A 22,198-nucleotide genomic window follows, 5' to 3' on the forward strand; every position below is an offset into this window, starting at 1 on the left:
AAGAAGAAAAATTTATACATTAATATCCTAAGTATTAGGTTTAACGGTTATTTTGGTATATACTATATTTTGTTAAGGGCATTTCTGATAAGAATAAAAGTCAAAACTGGTTCTGCTTCTGCTTTTGAAAGAAACTACTTTTTTCTGTTTCTCAGAAACTGCTTATACTGTTTCCCAAAAGCTCTCAAGGCAGGGAAAAAAATGCTTTTGGAAAAAAAAAAAATATTTTTGACATCTTGAGAAGCTTGGTCAAACATGCTATTAAATAGAAATATTTTACTTTAGATGTTTCAGGTTTCTTATGTTTCCATTCCATAATTGGAGAAATCTAAAAATAGTAGGGGTATTATTGTAAAGTAACTTAAAAAATAAAAAATGTAAAATAGCATTTACTATAAATTGTCTTCCTAAAACGAGGGAATTCAAGAACAGAGAGAGAGAGAGATTCTCTCCGCAAACACTTTCCAAAGCAAAGCGTACTACCACCGCCTTCCTCTCTCTTCACCATCAACTTCAACACTCAAAAAGAACCCAAATTCACAATATTCTTCTGAATCTGGTAAACTCTTTTTTTCTTCATTTTTTCTGTTATTTCCCACAAAATCTTGAATAAACTACCTGGCGGGAAATAAAAATCTCAACTTTTTTGTTTGTCTAATGAGATTAATATATCAATATTTTAATTCGGAAATAATAATCTCAACCTTTTTCTGTAATGTAATGCTTGTTTATTTACATTAGTATCACTGCCAGAAATGTTGTGTCTTGATATGTATGCAATTACGAACAGTGAATTTGTTGGATGCTGTTTTTTGTGTTTTTTTTTCATTCTGATTTTATTATAGGGTTTGTGTCATGTGTATTTTTTTGGGTTTATGCTTTTCAGTGTAATGCTTATTTACTACATTAGCATTATTGTCTGAGTTGTTGTCTCTGTATTGGAACATATAGTAGTGATTTTATTTGTTGCAGTTTTCTTTTTTTGGGTTCTATGAATCTTGAACTTGTAGGTTTTCTCTCATGTGGGTTTCCTGTTTATTCTCTGTAATGTGCTTGTTATTTACTTACAGCAGCATTAGTGCTAGAAATGTTGTGTCTTGGAATATATGCATGTGAATGTATTCTTTGCATTTTTTTGGAATTGGTAAATCTTGACTTTTTAGGGTTTGTATCATGTGGGGGTTTTGTTTTTGGTGTATTGCAGGGTTTGAAAATGCCGTTATATAAAAGAAAGCCATTTGCTTTGGCGGAAAAACCAAAGGATTTGAAGCCTAATGACCTCGTGTTCCAAGTTCGTTTTACTAAAGAGATATTTAAGGATTATAGGTAACCCTTGAAAGTCATGATTTTTATTGAAATTGATGATATTTTCTTTTTTATTTGTGGTAATATTCTGATGTAATGAAATGTGTACTTTGCTAAAAAAATGTAGTGAATATCTGAGACGGATGAACCTGTATCGCCATAGAGTATGGTCATGCAAATCGACAGGAAAGAATAACTTGACGTATGAGGAGGCATTGGTTTCAGAGAAGAAGGCTGCAGAAGAAGTTCAGAAGTTCCCCGAGGAACTAATGGCTCCGGTTCTCCGTGATGTTCAATTCAGTACGTTAATACACTTTCTTAGTTGTCTTTGTGTTACATTAAATTTAAACATTGGGATAACTGAATTTGTTTTCATACCTAACTGAAATTTTGTTAGTGTTGTTAGTAACAGAGATGATCTTAATTTTGCTCTCTTTTTTCAAATTTAATTACTTCATCTCTTAGAATTTAATGTTTGAGGTTCTGATATCACTACATTTTCATTCTAAGGAAGATTTGTTGTTGTAATGCAGCCTTGCATTTATGATAGTGAGGATTCATACAGCCGACCCAACTAGCTTGGGATTGAAGCATAGTTATTGTTGTTGTAGTGCAGCCTTGTTTAAGAAGTAAAAGAAAGCAATCATGATTATCTGTCTTATTACCTAGTTCAAGGTCTTAGACTATGGATATATTCTGTATGATTAATTAATTTAGAATAAAGAATATCCTGGATTTTGCTTACATGGTCATCACATAAATTTTGCTTGTATGCAATTCTATCCTAGATGGTAGGTTTACCTGTGCTGTAGACATGACACCTTACTTTTGAGATTCGTTACTTTTTTATTTTTTTGGAGGGGTAGAGAGGGGGAATGACTATGTATGTAGATTAAGCAAGGGAAGGGGAGTATGAACTTGGAAACCTGGTGAAGCTTGCCAAACTGAGAGGCAGCCTACAGTTTCTTTTCGTTGCTTAGGTTAGACTTTACTTAATCGAGAAGATACTACAAGATAATGTTGAGAAATTCACTAACTTTGGAGCTATTCTTGTATCACTTTCTTATCTTATCTTCTTTGTCATTTTTTTTTTTTTTTTTTAAATGGAGGTGTACGGGTTAGCTTGAGCGCACTTCGACTATTCCATAAGGTACCTGCTACTTTAAAGTAGTATAATTATTGGGTAATTTTACTCACCAAGGCTTGGGCAGATGAGAAGAAATCACCTAGTGTCTTTTGTCTATGCTGGGATTTGAACCCTAGTTGCCAAAGTTTGCACCCACTTCATTGACCTGTATGCCACACTCTTGGATGCTAATATTTTCTTGTCTTTGGAAATGTTTAGATCAGCTCCAATCTGTGAAATTTAGACTTTGAATATATCAATTTCATGTGTCTGAAATGTTCTAAAAGACGAGAGTAATTTTGTTTCATTTCCCTCTTGAGATTTGTTTTTGGGAGGGGGGGGGGGGGGGTAATCAATTTCGCATTGATCCATGTAAAAGCGAAGTATACTCTAGAAATACTTTCTTTGTTTATTCTGTTTAGCCTCTTCAATTTCCCTCTGTTCTCCAGTGTAGATAAACAATCTCTTATGATGTATTTTTGTATATTATGACGATGGATAAATAGATTTGTCAAGCCGTTTGGCGTTAAATCCAACATAACAAGGATTAAGTGCATGATAGATCGAATTAGAATTAGAGTTTTTTATCCTTTCTTTAGCCGAGGGTCTATCGGAAACAACCCTTTTGCCCTTCCAAGGTAGGGGTAATGCTGCGTACATCTTACCCTCCCCAGACCCACTTTGTGAGAATTCACTGGGTTTTTTGTTGTTGTTGTTGTATCAAGATCAATGAACAATTCCAACCAGAATTTAGACAGATAACACTTAATGAACATATATGCAATACAAGGAGTAGTAGTAAATACTTAGAATTATACTTCCTAATTCCGGATTATGCAAGATAAGTGTTACGGACTCATTCGTGGGTAAAGTTTATACAAGGCAGGGTCCTCGAGTTGAGGAAAATAGCAACGTCAAAGAGGATAAGTAGATAGGAATACAGCTGCGTCTGACAGATATTTGTTGGGCATTTAAATAGTCAGTAGTTTAATTTTACTAGAATTCTTAATTTAATAGATTTCTTATATCCTTAGACTCCTAATTATGCTTAATAGCTTTGTAATAAGACTCTCTATTTAAAGAGATAGAAGGAATAAGAAAGGGCAGGCAAGATTTATATTAAAAACAAGAGATCTGGGACTCTCTCTATCGAGTCCTAAGGTTATAGGCTCCCTTTAACGAGCTTATTTATTGTTATCAAAATAGGTCGCTCACGGAATAGAAACAAGGGAAAGGATCTGTCAAAAACAGACTTTCCAGTGAATCGCCCTGTGACAAGATCCATTGTGCGTGACCATAACAACTTGGTATCACCCTCAGACTGATGGCCAAATTGAAGTTGTGAATCTTACTATTGAAATGTATTTGCGTTGCTTGGTTGGGGATTATCCAAAGAAGTGGGTTGATTGGTTGCCTTGGGCAGAGTATTGCTATAATACTTCCTTTCATACTGCATTGCAAACAACTCCCTTTAAGGTTGTTTATGGCCGAGATCCTCCTCATCTATTGTCCTATGTGGCTGGTTCTTCACGAGTGGAGGCTATTGACAATGCATTACTGGATCGTGATTCAGTTCTGCTTGACATCCGCAGCAAGTTGCAACAAGCTCAAGTTAGGATGAAAGAATATTATGACAAAGGTCACCGTGAGGTTGCATATGAGCCAGGTTCACTAGTTTGGCTGCGTTTACATCCTTATCGTCAAAAATCTGTTGCGGGACAACTATGTCATAAGCTTGCACCTCGGTTCTTTGGGCCTTTTCCTGTGTTGGCGAATAGGGGAAGTTGCGTATAAGTTACAACTGCCCAGTGACTGTAAGTTGCATAATGTATTTCATGTATCCCTCCTTAAAGCTTTTAAGGGTGCTGCTCCCACAGTTCCTCCGACTCTACCACCACTAGCGGATGGTCGTGTTGTTCCTATGCCTTGTTCTGTTCTACGAGCTCGTCTAAATCAAGGAACTTGGGAACTCTTAGTGCACTGGTGTGGGTTTGATTTGTCAGATGCTACTTGGGAGGATGCTGAACATTTTCGTAATGCCTATTCAGACTTCGAGCTTGAGAACAAGCTCTTTAAAGAGGAGGGGGGGGGGTAATGTTACGGACTCATTCGTGGGTAAAGTTTATACAAGGCGGGGTCCTCGAGTTGAGGAAAATAGCAACGTCAAAGAGGATAAGTAGATAGGAATACAGATGCATCTGACAGATATTTGTTGGGCATTTAAATAGTCAGTAGTTTAATTTTACTAGAATTGTTAATTTAATAGATTTCTTATATCCCTAGACTCCTAGTTATGCTTAATAGCTTTGTAATAAGACTCTATTTAAAGAGATAGAAGGAATAAGAAAGGGCAAGCAAGATTTATATTAAAAACAAGAGATCTGGGACTCTCTCTATCGAGTCCTAAGGTTATAGGCTTCCTTTAACGAGCTTATTTATTGTTATCAAAATAGGTCGCTCACGGAATAGAAACAAGGGAAAGGATCTGTTCAACACAGACTTTCCAGTGAATCGCCCTGTGACAAGATCCATTCTGCGTGACCATAACAATAAGACTTACATCAACGTTCCCAAGTAGTGTGTGAAGAACTTTTTTTGGGGGGTGAACAATGTGAATCCTTCACTTGATTAAAAAAAGAGTTTAAGCACTTCACCGATGTAGTTATGTTATCATGTTCGCGCTTTAGCCTTGCGTCTGACAGTGGTGAGCTCTATCTCGTTGCAATTGTTTGCCTTATGGTTTTGCTGCTTCAATACATGCCAAATAGTTCCAGTCATCCAAGTATTAAGTGCAAAATTTGTCAAGCTAGAAATAGATTTTTCCAACTTAGATAAAACAACCAATATCGGGCTTATTGAGCAGACCTGGTCAGTACCTAAAGAGTGAACACTTTATTGAACATAGTTGAATAACGAGGAGTAACAGCAAATTGCTAGAGTTACACTTTTGCAATCTAGATCATGAAAGTTCAAGACTCAACCTGTCAATGTTCCTGACACTTTGTTAGTGTAATTATGTTATACATGTTCTTGCTTTAGTTTTGCTTCAGTTTGAGGAGAACACTGGTTTTGCTGCTTGAATACTTGCAAATCTTTCCAGCAATATTCTCTTCCTTAAATGATCCAGTGAACTCGTTTATATCCTCATTTCAATCTTAGCTTAGCTTTTTATCATTAATGAACCTATGGTTCAGTATTATTAAGGTTAGGAATTTTGCAAGCTACTGTTTCAAATAAATGTGGTTATCCATGTGATCGGGTTTTGCCTTTCTGTTACAATTCTGCTGCGTTTGTATGCATCCGTTCTCTTTTGGAGTTTTTTCTTGATAATCATTGGTCCTTTTCAATGACTGAATTGCAGGTATGCTCAGTTTAAAAGATCTTGGGGATGCTATTGCTCAAAAGCTGCAGGGCTGTCTTTCAGAAGGTAGTGAATCATATGGGAGGAAAAACAATCATGTATATTCCTGCAAAATTGAAAAAGTTGTGAAGGATGGTGAGGAAACCTGTTATGAGGTTGCTTGGCTAGACAAATATGAAAGACTGCCTGAGAATACAGTCATCAATGAAGAAGATCTGATTAGGTGCAAATTGCGATTTAGTAGAGCTTTTCTAAGGTCCTTTATCAGAGAATCTACATATCGAAGCATTCCTTGGGTCTTACATGAAAAATTGGCAAAGAAGCATGGAATACCAACTGGTCCTCCGGATGAGCTTAAGGATCAAATATGTATGCAGGATGGTGTTGTTGTTATTAATAGGAAGAAAAAGAAAAGTGAAGATAGAGTAAGTGCTTTGCTAACTGTGGGCATATTGTCCTGTTAATTTTGTCACTTTGTAAACTGTTATTTGTGTACTAACAGTCTTGTTTATTCAGGAGGCAAAAGAGAATGGCTTCCAAGACTCAAATGAGATAGGAAAAGGTAATGCTGTTGAATGTTGGCTTCTTGTTATTTACTTTCTATTCTATAGAGTTATTTCTTCTACTTATTGGTACTTACACAGTGAAAAAGCTACTATTTTGTATATAGATCTAAAGCTCTTCGTCTCAATTAAGTTTTAGTAGTAGCATAAGATGATCGCATATTAACTTAACTAAGTTGCATCAAATCTTAAATGGTTACATATCTTGTAAATGTTACATGCTTACTTGAAGTGTAATATCTTAGGTAGATTAGATCCTGTGAGAAATTATTCAGCAACACATTGAGCAGTTTTAACAAAATATGAAATTTAAGTAATTATGTGTCTGGAAAAGCTTGAAAAGAAAAATTCACACACATTGGACATCATTTACTAAAACTTTTCCCAGACACAAATTGTTAAGCAACATCTTGAATATGTTCCATGTTTATGTGGAAAGTGTTAATTAACTTAGAATGTTATATCTTTACTTAAAAGTGTTACATATTTGGAATTTTATTATTTAGTGGAATCTTTTATCTAAAGAAACATACCTCCTCATTCCACCTTTATGTTGTATATTTTTGAACTGGTGGTAGTATGATATGAAACGGTATTTCTGCTGTCTATTTTCTCATGCTCCGTATTAATGCTTCCTCTTCACTGCATTGGCATATACAGAAGACAACCTGAACGCAGAGTCTATTAGATATCCAATCGATGATCTTTTGGTGCAATGTGCAGAGTCCGATAAACACTTGGTTGAACGCCCTTCTCCATGTAGGGAATTTAACGTCCCAATGGAATGCATAGGGGATCTTTTGATGGTATGGGACTTTTGTACTTCGTTTGGCAGATTGTTCCACCTGTCGCCATTCTCCCTTGAAGATTTTGAAAGTGCTGTCTGTCACAAAGGCAGCAACATTGTTCTCATATGTGAATGTCATTCAGCCCTTCTTCGCTTTCTTTTGAAAGATAACGGGGAGTATTTCATGGCTATACAGAAGAAAAGACAGAAGCTGAAGGTAATATTTGAATCATGTTATATTTTCTTTTGAAGGTCATGACTTCTTTAACTCTTCAAGGGTTTGTGTTTATTTTGGACATATGATTCGTTAACCTTCTTGTGTAACAACACAATCTGATCAAGTACCATAGTTTGTAAACTCTGATGATAATGATGAGTATCTTTGAAAGGTGAAGTTGGAACTTGTCCTGATGTGATGCAAGCTCCAAAAATCCCGAGGGGATTATTGGAGGGAAAAAGTCTCAAGGGCTAATGCCCCGATATTCTTGGGACTTCCGTCTCCTGCGTGCTTTGTGGCTTAAAAGTTTGGTGGGTTGGAGCATTTTCTCTCTTAAGCTTATTATGTTTTTGGCTATGAGCCCGTTTGGATTGGCTTAAAAAAAGTAGCTTTTAAGCATAAGTGCTTAAAAGCACTTTTTAAGTGCTGGAACTTGTTTTATAAATAAGCAGTTATGTGTTTGGATAAAAGTGCTGGAGCTGAAAAAAAGTTGTTGAAATGTTTGGTAAACAAGTGCTGGTAAGTACTTTTTCTATTAAAATGACTGAAATATCCTTAAAGCTGTTAACACTATAAAGAAGCTTATTACTATAATATTTTCTTTCAAACTTATTAATATAAATACGAAATAATTAATATTTGAACTGATCATCTAAGATAATTTTTATAAATATAATTGTTGAACTCTTATTTTTCACTTCTTTCAACCATGTAAATTTTTTATTTATTTCTTGAAATTCCAAGCTTACTGAAAAACATATGAAATGACTATCACATTTTATTATTTTATTCCTTATTTGAACTATGTAAAAATTCCTAATATTTAGGAAATCAAAGCTTACTGAAAAACATATGAAATGACTATCACATTTTATTATTTTATTCCTTATTTGAACTATGTAAAAATTCCTAATATTTAGGAAATCAAAATAAAATAAACTTGTACTTTTTAAAATTATTTGAAAATTGTACGTATAGTTAATAAGAAATTACAATGATGTCGTATTCACCTTTCAAAGCAAAGCTAAACTTCAAAGTAAGTTCACGTTCTAACAAATTTTAAAAGTTTGAGTTGGATATTATAATTATTTCAAAAGTTTGTGAAGGACATTTTTGGAATACTAAATATTATTAGGGACAAGAGGGTAAAATACTTGGTCAAAGATAGTTGGTTTTTAAGCTGGAAAAAAAAAGTTGGGATCAGCCAACTTGTGGCTTTTGGCTTTTTTAAAGCCAGTTTTAACTTTTTTTAAGCTGTTTTCTTTTTTGCCAAACACTCCCAACATCTAAAAATAGCTTAAAAACTGGTTTGACCAGCTTTTAAGCCAATCCAAACAGGCTCTAGGTAATCAACTTGCATCAATTAGGTCTCATCATGGAACTGAATTTGAAAATGCTAAGTTTGCTGATTTACATGCTACATCATAAATAGTTGCATGACTAGACCTCTTGTTAAGAAGATTCCCTATGAGTCACTTAAAGGGAGAAAACTAAATATATCCCATCTTAGGGCATTTAGATGCAAGTGCTTTGTGCACAATAATGGCAAAGACTCCCTAGGTAAGTATGATCCCAGAAGTGACGAGGGAGTATTCTTGGGATATTCTTCACATAGTAAAGCTTATAAGATATAGAGTAAAAGAACTATGTGTGTAGAAAAAATGTATATGTTATTTTTTTTAAAACTAACATTCTTTCTGAGAGGCAGGAATAAGATAATAAAGAGATTGGGCTGATAAGAAATTCAAATGGTGAAATCACAGTCCAGACTGAAGTTGCACCAGAAGAAGGAACAGGTGATGGAACAGGTTCTTCTACCCAGGGCAACATGACAGGGGGAACTGACTAGAGAGGAACTGATCCTCTAACCTCGAGGGAACCTGTCCATGAACCTATTCCTCAGTAACAAAACCAGGAAGGAACATCCAAAGAAATTGACACTCCTACTTGCAACATCCACAAAAACTTGGATATAGANACATTTTATTATTTTATTCCTTATTTGAACTATGTAAAAATTCCTAATATTTAGGAAATCAAAATAAAATAAACTTGTACTTTTTAAAATTATTTGAAAATTGTACGTATAGTTAATTAGAAATTACAATGCAACTAGAACTGTTGGTCGCACACGAGTTTAAATTCTTAGAAAAAAAATCAAACTTAAGTACAATCTATGTAAGAGATATTAAAGTCAAATTAAGTTCACCGTTCTGACAAATTTTAAAAGTTTGAGTTGAATATTACAATTATTTCAAAAGTTTGTGAAGGACATTTTTGGAATAATAAATATTATTAGGGATAAGAGGGTAAAATACTTGGTCAAAGATAGTTGGCTTTTAAGCTCCAAAAAAAAAGTTGGGATCAGCCAACTTGTGGCTTTTGGCTTTTTTTAAGCCAGTTTTAACTTTTTTTAAGTTTTCTTTTTTGCCAAACACTCCCAACATCTAAAAATGGCTTAAAAGCTGGTTTGACCAGCTTTTAAGCCAATCCAAACAGGCTCTATATCTTGTATAATATTTTTATGTGCCATTTCTTAGAATTTGGTGATTTGTATAATGTAATGTATGTATGCTGTTATACTAGGCATTTGTAATGATTGAATTTTATATGGTTGAATGTATTTTCCACTTCTAGATATATTTTTTACTACTTCTAATGTAAGTAATTATATGAAAATGTTCCTCGTGGATAACCTCTTTCCCATGATAGGCAAAATGCCCATGACCGGAAATCAATAAACTAAAGCTGATGGTTGAAATTTGAATTTGTTAGTTCACTTTTGAAATAAAATATTTGTTGTAAATATAAAATATTGTAAATATATGCAAACCGACTCATAAATCAGAATGTGTTTGACATGTTTAACTGATGGGATATTTTCTCTCTTGTGAGGCAAGTAACTATTATCTGTGCATTCTTGTTTTGCAGCCTGATGATATTAGCTATACTTTCTTTGTTGAACACTAATCATAGTTTTAAACCTTTCTTTTTTTTTCTTCCAGATTACTTTAATCAATTGGATGGAGTATTTGTCTGATTTCTTGGAATTGATTGGTATTATAGAATTGTCTAATCATGTTGCAACGATTAAGAGGGGTCACTATGGCCTTGTAGACATTCAGGCCAAATTGGCAATCTTGCGTGAACTGGTCTGTCGAGTCATTGAGACAGAGTATTTTAAGGAGAAATTGGATGAGGAGATTGAAAAGAAGCAGGCACTTGCAGCAACAAGGAGAGATGAAATTTTGGAAGAATCTAGGAAGAAGAGAGAAGAAGACCATTTGAAAATACAGTCTAATGGAAAGGAAGCAACTAAAGGGTGTGGCAACTCCTCAGATACTGGGAGCGATAACCACCTCAGAGAGAATGGACATGTGCCAAGTAGGAACGGCAAACGAACATCATCTCAATCAAAACATTCATTAGAAGAAAGGTTTGTTTTTTACGTACTTGAAATTTTTCTGGAATTTGGATGGTAACTTAATGATGTCGGTTCTTATTTTTCTTTTTCTCTTTCTCCTGTTGCTTCCTCTTTGACGTCTGCTAGTGAGAGTGAGCTACTAGCAGACTCATTTAAAAAAGCTAAGATGAGAAAGGTTGAAGTCAAAAATGCTACAGCAAAGATGAATGGTTCCTCGAAGATTGCTTCTGACAAATTGATAAAGGATGAAGGGAAGGAAACATTAGACAACAGGAGTAAGGATCAAAGAGCTCTTCACAAAATGCGGAAGAATGAGATAAAGGAGCATCTTGAAAACAGGAGTAAAGAGCAAAGGGTGAGCCCCCTCGCTTCTCTTGATCTAGTTCTCTGGTTTTCTTTCTTTGACACACGAGCATGTAGTCTTGTGTTTAAACAGAATTTTTGTTACCTAGATATCTGTTGAAATAGCTTCATGGTCTCACTTGACATAAATGTCTTATTCCTATTTATTTGTTAAGTAAGTTCCTTGTGTATCTTCAAATTGCAGAAAGAATATCTTGAACGGGAAATAGAGAAGAGAGTAATACGCACCAATCCATTGGGTAAGGACAGAGATTATAATCGGTATTGGTTTTTCCGCCGTGATGGAAGAATATTCGTTGAGAGTTCAGATTCTGTCCAGTGGGGCTATTACTCTTCCAAGGAAGAGGTATTGATGCTACATCACACTTTCTCTTATGGTTTTCTCTTATATTGTGATAATCTTCAGCTTTTCCTGGTAACAGCTTGATGCTCTGATTGGATCACTGAATGTGAAGGGTGTAAGAGAGAGGGCTCTTAAAATGCAACTGGAAAAACTCTATGACAAAATAAGGTGAGTTAAACTTCAGATGAAACACTTTGATTTTCTTATATTCTTTAATTGGAATCTTAATGTGACTTAGAAGGAGACCACAGTTCCCAAAAAAAAATCCTGTACTTGTATTAGTTTTAAGGAAAACACAACAAGGTGACCTGAACTTATCAAAATAAAAATAAGATTAGTTGAACATCCATGAAACATTTTGATTTGTTCATTTCATTTGATTTGAACTTTTTGGGATTATATTGGGTTTGTTGTTGTTGTTGTTTTTTGTTGTATTTGATTTGAATTTTGGAGACATCTATGTTACCATTTTCCAAAAAAAAAATAAAAATAAATTTTGGAGACAATTTAGAAAAGAGGCCATGGTACTAAACTCATGTGAGAACCTGGTTGGGTGGTCTATATTTGGTCCTAGTTTTAGGCTAAGCAATTTTTATATCATCTGGGAAACTGTAAATAGTCTTTTGTGATGTGTGCTTTCTGCTGGCATGTTTGACATTTGCTGCTTAATTAAGTTTAAGCTGTAGTAATGTGTTTGACATTTGCTGCGTAATTAAGTTTAAGCTGTAGTAATGTGAAGTCCGCCTGACTATCACGCACAAGTTCCATTTGACTAAGCTCTCCAAATTTCGATACTTCTAGCAGTGCTGATCCATATTAGTTCAGGTTTAGACTCTGCCATAACCCAATACTTTGCTTCTGCACTTGATCTCGCAATTAATTTTGTTTCTTACTTTTCGGAGACCTCAAAATTTCCCCAACTAGAATGCTGTATCCAGAATCGTCTGCTGGAGGGTGACCTTGCCCAAGCTGTATCTGTATATCCAACAATCTGCTTATGTCCTCCGGTATTCATAAAGTAGTCCTTTCCTTGGAGCAGAGTTTCTGTACTAAACTCTGGACAGGTATTTGGATTGGGAGTAGTAGTTTGAAGAGATCCAGATCTATTTAACAACACTATAGCAAAGGATGGCAAAGTCTGAGATTTTTATTCAGATACAGGCTGGCAAGTAGCACTCGGAAGGAATCTAAAGGACTGGGAGGTGTAGGGTTTCTGCAACTGCTACAACAGTTGGATTCAGTTTTAATTGATCAAAACAAGGAGGATTGCTTGATTTGGGTGAACAGCAAGGACAAAATGTTTTCTGTAAACAGCTGTTATGGTCTGTTACTAAAGTTATCTGGTCAGGGTGTTTTCTAATTGCCCTGGAAGATGATACGAAGCAGTGTTTTAAAAGGCGTTTCCAGGGCAGGGCGAGCCGTACCAATAACGCACTGAGGCGTACTTTGGTTGTGTGGGTGGGTGGGGGTGGGGGTGGGGGTGGGGGTGGGGGTGGGGTTGCAAGTATTGTGGGGCGCAAGTCCCAACCTTCTGGGCTTTCGCTTAGGCATAAGTCCCGATGTTCTGGTGTTCATTTGGGGCTTAAACCCAGAGAACTTTTTCAACTTTTAGTTAAAATTGCTTAATATATCCTTTTTAAAATACTTTAATATTCTAAAGTTAACTCATGGTAAATTTTCAAACAAAAAGAAAAAGAACTCAGAAGTCATAGGTCCTTTCTAATTGTTTAACCAAATTTCATAATCTTCTCTTTCTAGTTTACTGAGTAACAAATACTCTTTGGACTTTTGTCCGTAAAGTGCAAACTACAAAGTTTGTTTTATTAAAAGAGGTTCTACCAGAGGCCCTAACGAATGTTTCATTAAGTTTGTTTTTAGTGTCTATAGTTGTTCCTTTAAAAGTTGTATCTGCCAAAAATTTCTCCAAATTGTGAAGATATTCCAAAATTTTCTTGTGTGCATGTGTTTCTCCTCCCCTGTGACCACATTTTAACGTGGATATTTCAGGGATTTTTGTGCATGCTCACTTATGGGAAAAAGGTTGACACTATCGATTTAAAGTTTGAGAAAAGGATCAAATTCTCCTTATGCTCTTGACCTTTCTAATATTGCTTATCTGGACATCGCTGAGTGGTTTCCTCTCCATCTCTGAATATCTTTGGTTTAACTAATTGCAGCTTGGAACTTCAAAAGAGATCGAAGGAGGTGCCTCATAAGGAAGCAACCGATGAAGATGTGGTTCGGAGATCAACGCGTGTCCGTGCTCCACCAAGGGATAATCCTGCTCTTGCCTTTTTGAAGTATGTTAACAAATGGAAAGAAGACTGACTTGGAAGTTAGGCTATGGTGATATACTCTGCTATTCAGGTTTTGTATTGAAATCGCAGCTAACCATCAATACGAGATGAATATAAAATGAAATTCATCCTGCATTTGTTAAAATGGCAGTTTAATTTTTTTTTTTCGTATTTGAACGCTGGCCATGATAGGAATGAAATTTTGTTCTTCATTCCTGTGATTATGGTACAGATGTAAGGTTACTGTTCCAATTTTGTATACAGTGCCCATCGGCTGGTAGATATTTTGTTAATGTAGTTGCTAACATCAGTAGTTTCCTCTAATAATTTTGTCTATCTATATTTGATCATATTGTGATAAGAATGAAATACATGTCATTTTGTACAAGAAAGTATCATTTTAAGCTGATTGGCTTGCTGAAACACGCAAGTAGAGGCCATAAAAAATGTTTGAGACACTGGTTTCAACCAGAGCAGATAGCACTAGAGGTCTTGTGTTTTATTTTCAAGTAACATCTTTGACAAGAAAATTCAGTTTAAATGACTTATTGACGTTTAAAAATGAAGTCAGAGACCTCTACTATTTTGACTCTTTCAGACTCAAAGAATTATTGATGTTATCAGCAATATTCTGGGGGAAGGTTATAACTTTAAAGACGTTACTGATAATGTTGTTTGGGCTTCCTTTTAACTTCTTCAACCTTAAAGTACACTAGTGTGAAATTTTTGCTGGTTGTCCTTTTATCTATTACTAGTTGTTTAATGACCTTTTTGTTTCTCTGGCAACAGATGAACCTTTTAGATCACAATCTAAATATTCTTTTTGAGCAAGCTAAAAATCAAACAACAACCCAGAGAAATCCCACAAGTGGGTTTTGGTGAGGGTAGTGAGTACGCAGACCTTACCCCTACCTCGAGGGAGTAGAGAGGCTGTTTCCGAAAGACCCTCGGCTCAAGAAGACGAAAAGAGACAAGTACTGAGCAAGCTAAAAATCTAATGAGAAAATATCATCACCGCGGTCTAAGAATTTGTAAGTTATTGCAAATGTTAGACCATAATCTAATATTTTTTTAGCATATTGAAACTTATATGTGCATACATTATATCCGAAACGTTGTCCGGAATAGGTAATTTTGCAAGGGTTAAAGGTGTATCAAAACAATGGTCTAAAAAGGGGACATTTGCCTAAATCAGTCTACACTAATCGGCATCGCCAGGGAAGCATAACCTATTGGAACATAACTGGAGATAAAACCACTCTACACCGGTAAATTCTGAGAATTATGTTTTTGGACAGCACGCATTTCAAAATTCGCTTTATTTTTGTTTTACATTTATGTACAGGTGTTAACCGTTTGCTTCATTAAACACCAACAACATTTGCTAGCATTTGACCACAAGAAAACTGAAGTTCACATGAATGTCATATGAGTGATGAGCTTGCCATAGATGTCAAAATTACATTATCTCAACAACACAGCGTCCAGAAATGGCTCCCTGATCAAGATCTTTGTATGCCTGTCCGGCCTCCTCGAATTTGCATGTCCTTGAAACAGCTGCAGTTAGATTGAATATGCCACTTTCGGCGAGTTTAATCAGCTTAGGGAGATCTTGTCTTGCTCTGGCTCCATAAGAACCAATTACTTTTATCTGGCATCATAAATATCAACAGTGAGAATGCGAGCGCTGCTTAAACTCTAAAGAAAACACAACTGTGCTCAGAAAATATTTAATCGTATGGCCTTACCTAAACATAATATGGATTTTCATGCTCCAAATATAGTAATAATTTCCCAATGTATATGGACTATTTCACCTTTCGTAATGAGTTAAAATTCTATTAATATACACCAGTATGGCGTTTGATATACCATTTTAATGACTTAACTATCTGTATGTTTTAAAAATCGACATACAGCATATTTTTCTAACAGAACACAGACTAGGCCCATGTCAATTCATACACTGAGTCACTGACATGTTGAAAAAATAAAGAAATTCATACATGACATGGCAAGTGATGTCCAGTGTCCACTCAATGTATGGGCAAAAATGAGCATTGAATTCACTCTAAACTTGGCGTGTATGGGCAACCAGTATATGCAAAGTTATTCTTGTACTGTAGTCAACCTATCCCATCTATGAGGTCCACTAAAATTTCTGTATCACCTTGCAGTAGAAATTACAGTCCAAGTTACATGCACTGGATGGATATTACCCTTAGAAATATTTACCCCATAAAATCTTCATTCTAATTTCTAATAGAATGTGTTTTCAAAAGTATCTGCATGCATATGAATAGTAAAAATGACCCATCATTTTCATTCAATGCATAACAATTTGAGACATATCAAAAGAGGGAATGGATCTTTAGGATTAGCAGATTGGAATTGAGGGTGACAACTGACAAGCAATAAAAGACCTCCTGCACATGAAAACACACACCTGTCGTCGCACTAGGTGGTTTATATCCACCTCCCCCTTAGCACCAGATAGAGTCAGTCCGATCATCACAGCTTTGCCTCCATCCCGAACGCTCTGCACGCATTGCAAGAATGTTTGTGGTTTCCCCAAAGCTTCGACAGCTACGTCAACACCCATGCCTCCTGTGATGTCCTGTACAATTCGAATAGCTGATAACATCAGTTTAAGCAGCTGGTATGTTCTCACATGCCAAGGGAAACATTTGCTTAAGAAGAGGAACCTAAAACAATCTGAAAAGCCAAAAACTGTGGATCTCCCAACAAACGCACGTGTAACACATGAGAATGTTAGAAGAAAAATTCAAATACAAATAAACAAAATGCCAAACAGCTACTAATTACATGCTATTTGTAATAGGTGGAATGTCTTAATTAGTCTTATATTCATGAGCTTTCCTTAACTATTGGACCATAATTATAGTTGCAACACACTTTTTGTCATCAGTTCAGGATTGAAAAGTTAATAACTGGTGAATAAAAGCAAAAGAAATTAACTAATAATGTACCAATAGTTAAATAGTACTAGCAACCAAGGGTGTGGCCTAGTGGTCAATGAAGTGGGAGGAGAACCTTGAGGTCTTAGGTTCAAATCCCAACGGAGGCAAAACACATCAGGTGATTTCTTCCTATCTGCCCGAGCCTTGGTGGGCAGAGTTACCCCATACCTAATTATGCCGATGGGGGGTAACAGGTACCCGGTGGAATAGTCAAAATACGCGCAAGCTGGTTCCGACACCACCGTCGTTAAAAAAACACTAGTTCATTGGGACAGCCTTGCCATTAATCACCTGAAAGTCCGAATTCTCTATCATACTGACTTTTACCCATAGGTGTGAGTGTGTGACACTGTAATCAAACATCAAATAGAGCAGCATTATACAAGGAGATTCACCAGAATGGAGATACCAATAGACAAAGTAAAGCATCAGAAACATAAGGAGCAAAAACTGGCTAGAGAGAGTGATGGAAAACAGAAAAATGTTAATGAAAGGAAGAATAGGCGGCAGAGCCAGTCTCACCGATAACTAATTATTTAAGTTATGAGATTTCACTTAAACAAGATTTGCAGCCTGTATTTGACAAAATCCAAAGAAAAATGTGAATAGTAGACAGAGACTTAGTGTGAAAACAGCCCTTCCTGAATACACAAGTTGGCTAACAAACTCAAGGTCAAAATTCAAGTACTCGCAAAATCAGAATCTATAGATCTCACTTGGAAAAATTTCATGGTCCAGTTGCACAGCATTTTCCTATAATTTTCTACAACAGAGCATATAGAGATGTACTCCAGGCCTTAATGTATATTACCATACGATCCACGTATTTATCTAGAAATCAGAAAGAGTAAAAATTTTGTGGTTTTTTATGGTTAATTTCATAGTATGTACATAATGAGTTAAGTGGAGAAGTCTATACTTTTATTCTCTTCACTGCGTCCTCCTTCAATGCATTTACACAATGAGTGGCTCCAAACATTTTAGCTTTCTGCAATTTCTCATCTTGCACATCTACTGCAATAATCTCTGATGCCCCGAATGCTCTTGCTATTTGCAGACAGCTGCACCATGTTTTCAGGTAATAAATCACAGAAGCAAATCAGCATAAAAGTAGCAAGCTTAATACAGAAAATCCACCCACATGATAGTAGGGGTAAGAACGGACAAAGATAAAGTATGAAGAAGAAAAATGGTATCCTAAGAAACCAACTGTGAATGCATAAAAATGAAGAACAGAACATGACATTCAATAAATTGCCTGAATTAAAATGGAAGTTACTATTTAGATATATTCAGTGCCTCACCATGTTCAGACCGCTGGCATAATGTGGGTATGTCAGAAACACTGAAAATTTTGTCTTACTCATTTCATAACTCTCAACATTAATCAAATTAAGATGGTCCATGCTCGTGCTAGGTCTATCGCCTAATCCAGTCCCCTTTGTTTCCAGCCTGATGGCTACAGGATAACAGGGTCCAATATGTAATCTAAGAAATAGCGTTTAAAAGACTGACACGTGGAGGAGCCTGCTATGCCTCAGGAATTCTCTTTTCATTTCAAAGTACCACCAGAACTGCCGTCTAAATAGATCAGAATATTAAATTTGGGATCTTCCCAATTGGCAACAGGGTAGAAAAGAACGAATTGCCAAATGGACGCCAATTTCATATCTTGATGTGACTCATCGACACGATTTATATATTTGATGTGAAACAAATCCCAATTGTCATGCACTTGACAGAACAATGTGCACATTTGGCTGTGTTTGTATCTCCTATGTGATAGGGGTCAGAAAAGGAAACTGACTACAGCAACAGGGCAACTGTGTGTTAGACATGTTTCAAAGTGCATCCACACGTCAAATTTGAGTGGATATTAATCCTTTTTTAACTATACATCCATGGTAGTTTTTTTGTTTATTGATAACCGTGGTATCCAGGCCAGCTTGCGCGCACCTCGACTAATTCCAGGGGATACTTGTCACCTCTGACCAGCAACAGGTACCAGGTAACTCTATCCACCAAGACTTGGATAGATGGGAAGAAATCACCAAGAGTTTTTTGCCTCCACTGGGATTTGAACCTGAGACCTTATAGTTCTCACCCACTTCGTTGACCACTAGACCACACCCTTGGGTGCATATCCATGGTAGTTTTTCATTTCTTTTTTCTGTTTTATTTCCTAATGAGTTAATACCCTAAAACCCACCTAAACTATACAACATTTGTCTGTTGCCTACCTAAAGCATCACATGTCCCCGAAAACCCCCTGAACTATATCCCCCTTCATAAAAAAAACCCCTCATCGCTTTCTTACTGGTGAGTATAATACACTTCCCAAATTATTTTTAAAATCTGCAATGTGGCAATCTATGTGGATAATTGTTTAGCTTAATCTAAAAAACAGACTTAATTAAGATTTTAATACTCTTTATTATATCATTGTAAAAAATTACAATGATTAAAATAGAAAAGGGGGCTAGGGTTAAAACTAGTGGATCAATTGTAGGAAACTCATTTTCTCTTTGCTCTCATCGGAGACTTTGCTCTCATTGGAGAATGGCTATACTAATCTCTCAGTAGTGATTTTCTCCATTAATCTTGGTTCTAACCTAGATTGGTTTGTCTATTCTTGCTTCTGCTCGAAAATCAAGATAAAAACTAGGGTTTCTGCTCTTAAATCGGTGTAGAAGATAGGATTTTGACATACCTAAATTCTGAAGATTGTTGAAAGGAAATACCTAAATTGTTAAAGAAGATAGCTACACATAGGTCCTATTTCTTTGTTCCCTAATTTCTTGAAAGGCACTAAACCTCATGCTCTACAAATACTTGAAAGGGTGTTCCTTCTTTCAAATAAATTTAGGTAAGAAATGAAGGATGGATAAAAGGAGAAAGATAAGAAATAAACTCACATAATAAGAGAGAGAGAATTTCATATTGATTCAGATGAAGAAAGGTGAAAAATGGAGAAGAAACATTAAAAAATGAGGAAGGAAGGTGAAATATAAAGAAAAAGAGGAGAAAACAAAAAGAAACATAAATTTTAAAAAAGAAGAGTTAATTAGCCGTTAGACACTGTAAGGTGGGCCATTTTAATAGCTTATTTTTAGCCTTCACGCGCTCTTGGGCGATTTGTTACACACATTATGTCACATAAATGACGAGAGGGTTTTATTATGAAACGGGATATAGTTCAGGGGGTCTTTTGGGCACAGGCAATAGTTAGGTGGGCAACTGACAAAAGTTGTATAGTTTAAGCGGGTTTTAGGATATTAACTCTTTCCTAATCAATATCTTATTCATCCCAATAATTCTCCTGGCACACAGTCTCCAGTATCCTAAGGCAACAATGACATGAATTTATTAACACTTTTGTCGGCTTAGACAAAACTAATTCTTTTTGACTCTCGTAAGTTCAATATTTGGAAACTCGTGTAGTTTATTTTCCCTAATCACTATATGATTCATCTCAATGATTCTCCCATATGGCACTCAGCCCCCAATATTCAAAGGCAACGATGGGATTAATTCTTAAGACTCCTGTCAGCTTACACAAAACAAATTTATCTTTCTTTTTTGACTGGGAAGTGTAATATTTGGAAAATCTGCATCTCCTATTTTGACTTGATTCTAAGAGCTATTGGTTTCTGAGTTCATAATCAGAAGTTGAATAGAAAGTCAATGCATGATAACTTCTCACCTTGAGCCAACACCTCCTATGCCAATCACGGCAATAGCATCACCTGGGCGCACCTCTGCAGCATGAGCCATAGCCCCATAGGCAGTAAAAACTGCACATCCCAAAATGGCAGATTCTGTGTATGGCAATGTATTTGGTAGAACAGCCAATGCATGTGCTGGCACAACGCAGTATTCAGCAAGACCTCCCATGCTATACATATACACTGGCTTACCTGAAAGATCACAATATGTACCAAATATCTTAATGTTAACAACATTGCGCAATTGACAACTACATTGGAAGAGAAGAATAATGATTTGATTAAAAAACACGATAAAAGTTTCATTCATGTGTCACTATGCCAGCAACCCTAGACAGATAGCAGATCTGGACACCAACCATCTTAGCTTTCAAATGGTTGTCCATAAAGGATCATACTCATAATACATATCAGTTAATCACTTATGCCTCATCCCCAAACTAGTTGGGGTCCATTATATGGAGCTTTTGAACCCTCATATCTCAAAAAATAGAAGAATAAAATACACATCGAAACTGTTGACACGAAGCATGCGGGTGTGCTTTTGAAGGTGAACAAATTTTCACTAATAATTACTATTATTCTGAAATACAGTGTTTTTTTTCTTTTGAAAAAGCAAGTATTTTATTGATGTATTTCTGGGAAGAACCCCATGAACAAGCGGTATATACGATCTATTACTTGTACCAGTTACTTTCTGATAAATGGACCTTGGCCTAACTCAACCCCAAAAAGAGATCACCCATCCCTTTATGGACCGATTTAGAACTCTTCAACGATTCCTCTTCTTTTATTTAATTCAAAAAGCTCAACAGAAAACCAGGAATCTCCCATGTCAAAAAATGATCTTTAATTTACTGCAGCAGCCTAAAGGAACAAAAGTCAGCTTTCCTTTGTCCACCACACCAAATTTAACTCTTTTTACTTTTCTTGTGGGTTAACAAGAATCGAGATAAATAAGCCACATTAGCCTCTCTTTTTTTACTGAGGAGTAAGCCACATCAGCTTTTCTGGCAAAAGAAATCAGTTTACAAGAATTCCAAACACTAATGCTTTACAATAAGACTGATCGAAAGATCAGAATACCTTATAGGGGTAAGAGGAAAATATTAGTACTGCTGATCAAAATGAAGCGAAAGGTTCCAAATAATCAACCATTTCTGTGAAATAGGCAAGGCAACTATCGGTCTTGCAGATCACAATGGAGAGCAAGGTTCCAAGAAAGCAATGGCACTTGAGGCAAAGAACTGACCTCTCCGTGTCCCCTTACAAAGAGAAGAAAAAGCACAGCATACTGAACTGTTGCATTGAGGGCTCTGGGGAGGATAAAAATGTATAAGGTCTTACCTTAAAAGAGGAAAATAATGGCTTTTCCAAGGCTTAGACACATCACCTTGATGTCAGCACGGGAGATGTCTTACCATCATATGAAGGTCTCTTTCTTTCAGTCCAACTTGGAACCAAACACTTTTTTTAAAATAATATATTTTATAAAATATTTGGGCAAGAGTATACATGAAGTAAAACAAAAAGTAGAAAACCTACAAAAGATACGATTTTTCATGAACAACGCCCATTCTTCTTTACAAATAGGAACAACATGAGTCATGAGTGGACCAAAAAGAAATAAGGGGTAAGAGGTTGCTCCTTAATTCGGAACCGAACACTTCTACTCCCTCCAACCCCCCCCCGCCCCACCACACACA

At 35.9% G+C, this 22,198-nt stretch overlaps 2 protein-coding genes across 3 annotated transcripts in view; one reads left to right on the plus strand and one right to left on the minus strand.

Moving 5' to 3' along the window:
- Window positions 1-423: 423 nt before the first annotated feature.
- Window positions 424-14,174, plus strand: LOC109208158 (DDT domain-containing protein DDB_G0282237). Of its 2 annotated transcripts, none has more exons than XM_019371208.1 (11): window positions 424-559; window positions 1,205-1,326; window positions 1,433-1,605; window positions 5,793-6,217; window positions 6,309-6,354; window positions 7,016-7,359; window positions 10,365-10,795; window positions 10,910-11,138; window positions 11,331-11,492; window positions 11,569-11,657; window positions 13,667-14,174. In XM_019371208.1, exons 2-11 carry the CDS (start codon window positions 1,214-1,216, stop codon window positions 13,815-13,817), a joined length of 2,163 nt encoding a protein of 720 aa, XP_019226753.1. In that variant the 5' UTR covers window positions 424-559; window positions 1,205-1,213; the 3' UTR covers window positions 13,818-14,174. The 2 variants fall into 2 exon arrangements, with proteins under 2 accessions (XP_019226753.1, XP_019226754.1); XM_019371209.1 differs by having other exon boundaries at window positions 7,079-7,359.
- An 856-nt stretch (window positions 14,175-15,030) lies between these two features.
- Window positions 15,031-22,198, minus strand: part of LOC109208159 (alcohol dehydrogenase) — a 9,173-nt gene continuing 2,005 nt past the window's right edge. The window contains exons 5-8 of the mRNA XM_019371210.1: window positions 20,471-20,684; window positions 17,687-17,828; window positions 16,233-16,403; window positions 15,031-15,437 (exon numbers count right to left, since the gene is read on the minus strand). Coding sequence (XP_019226755.1) covers window positions 15,246-15,437; window positions 16,233-16,403; window positions 17,687-17,828; window positions 20,471-20,684 — 719 coding nt within the window. The 3' untranslated portion in view covers window positions 15,031-15,245. The remainder of the gene's footprint in view (window positions 15,438-16,232; window positions 16,404-17,686; window positions 17,829-20,470; window positions 20,685-22,198) is intronic.

This window comes from Nicotiana attenuata, unplaced genomic scaffold, assembly GCF_001879085.1.
Source record: "Nicotiana attenuata strain UT unplaced genomic scaffold, NIATTr2, whole genome shotgun sequence".
Taxonomy (NCBI): Eukaryota; Viridiplantae; Streptophyta; class Magnoliopsida; order Solanales; family Solanaceae; genus Nicotiana; species Nicotiana attenuata.

Bases quoted from the DNA above. Each gene is read 5' to 3' on its own strand.
- LOC109208158 (XM_019371208.1), top strand. From the start codon at position 1,214: ATGCCGTTATATAAAAGAAAGCCATTTGCTTTGGCGGAAAAACCAAAG. The intron at 11,139-11,330 runs GTGAGCCCCCTC...TTCAAATTGCAG, and splicing joins ACAGGAGTAAAGAGCAAAGG to AAAGAATATCTTGAACGGGA. The intron at 11,658-13,666 runs GTGAGTTAAACT...AACTAATTGCAG, and splicing joins AAACTCTATGACAAAATAAG to CTTGGAACTTCAAAAGAGAT.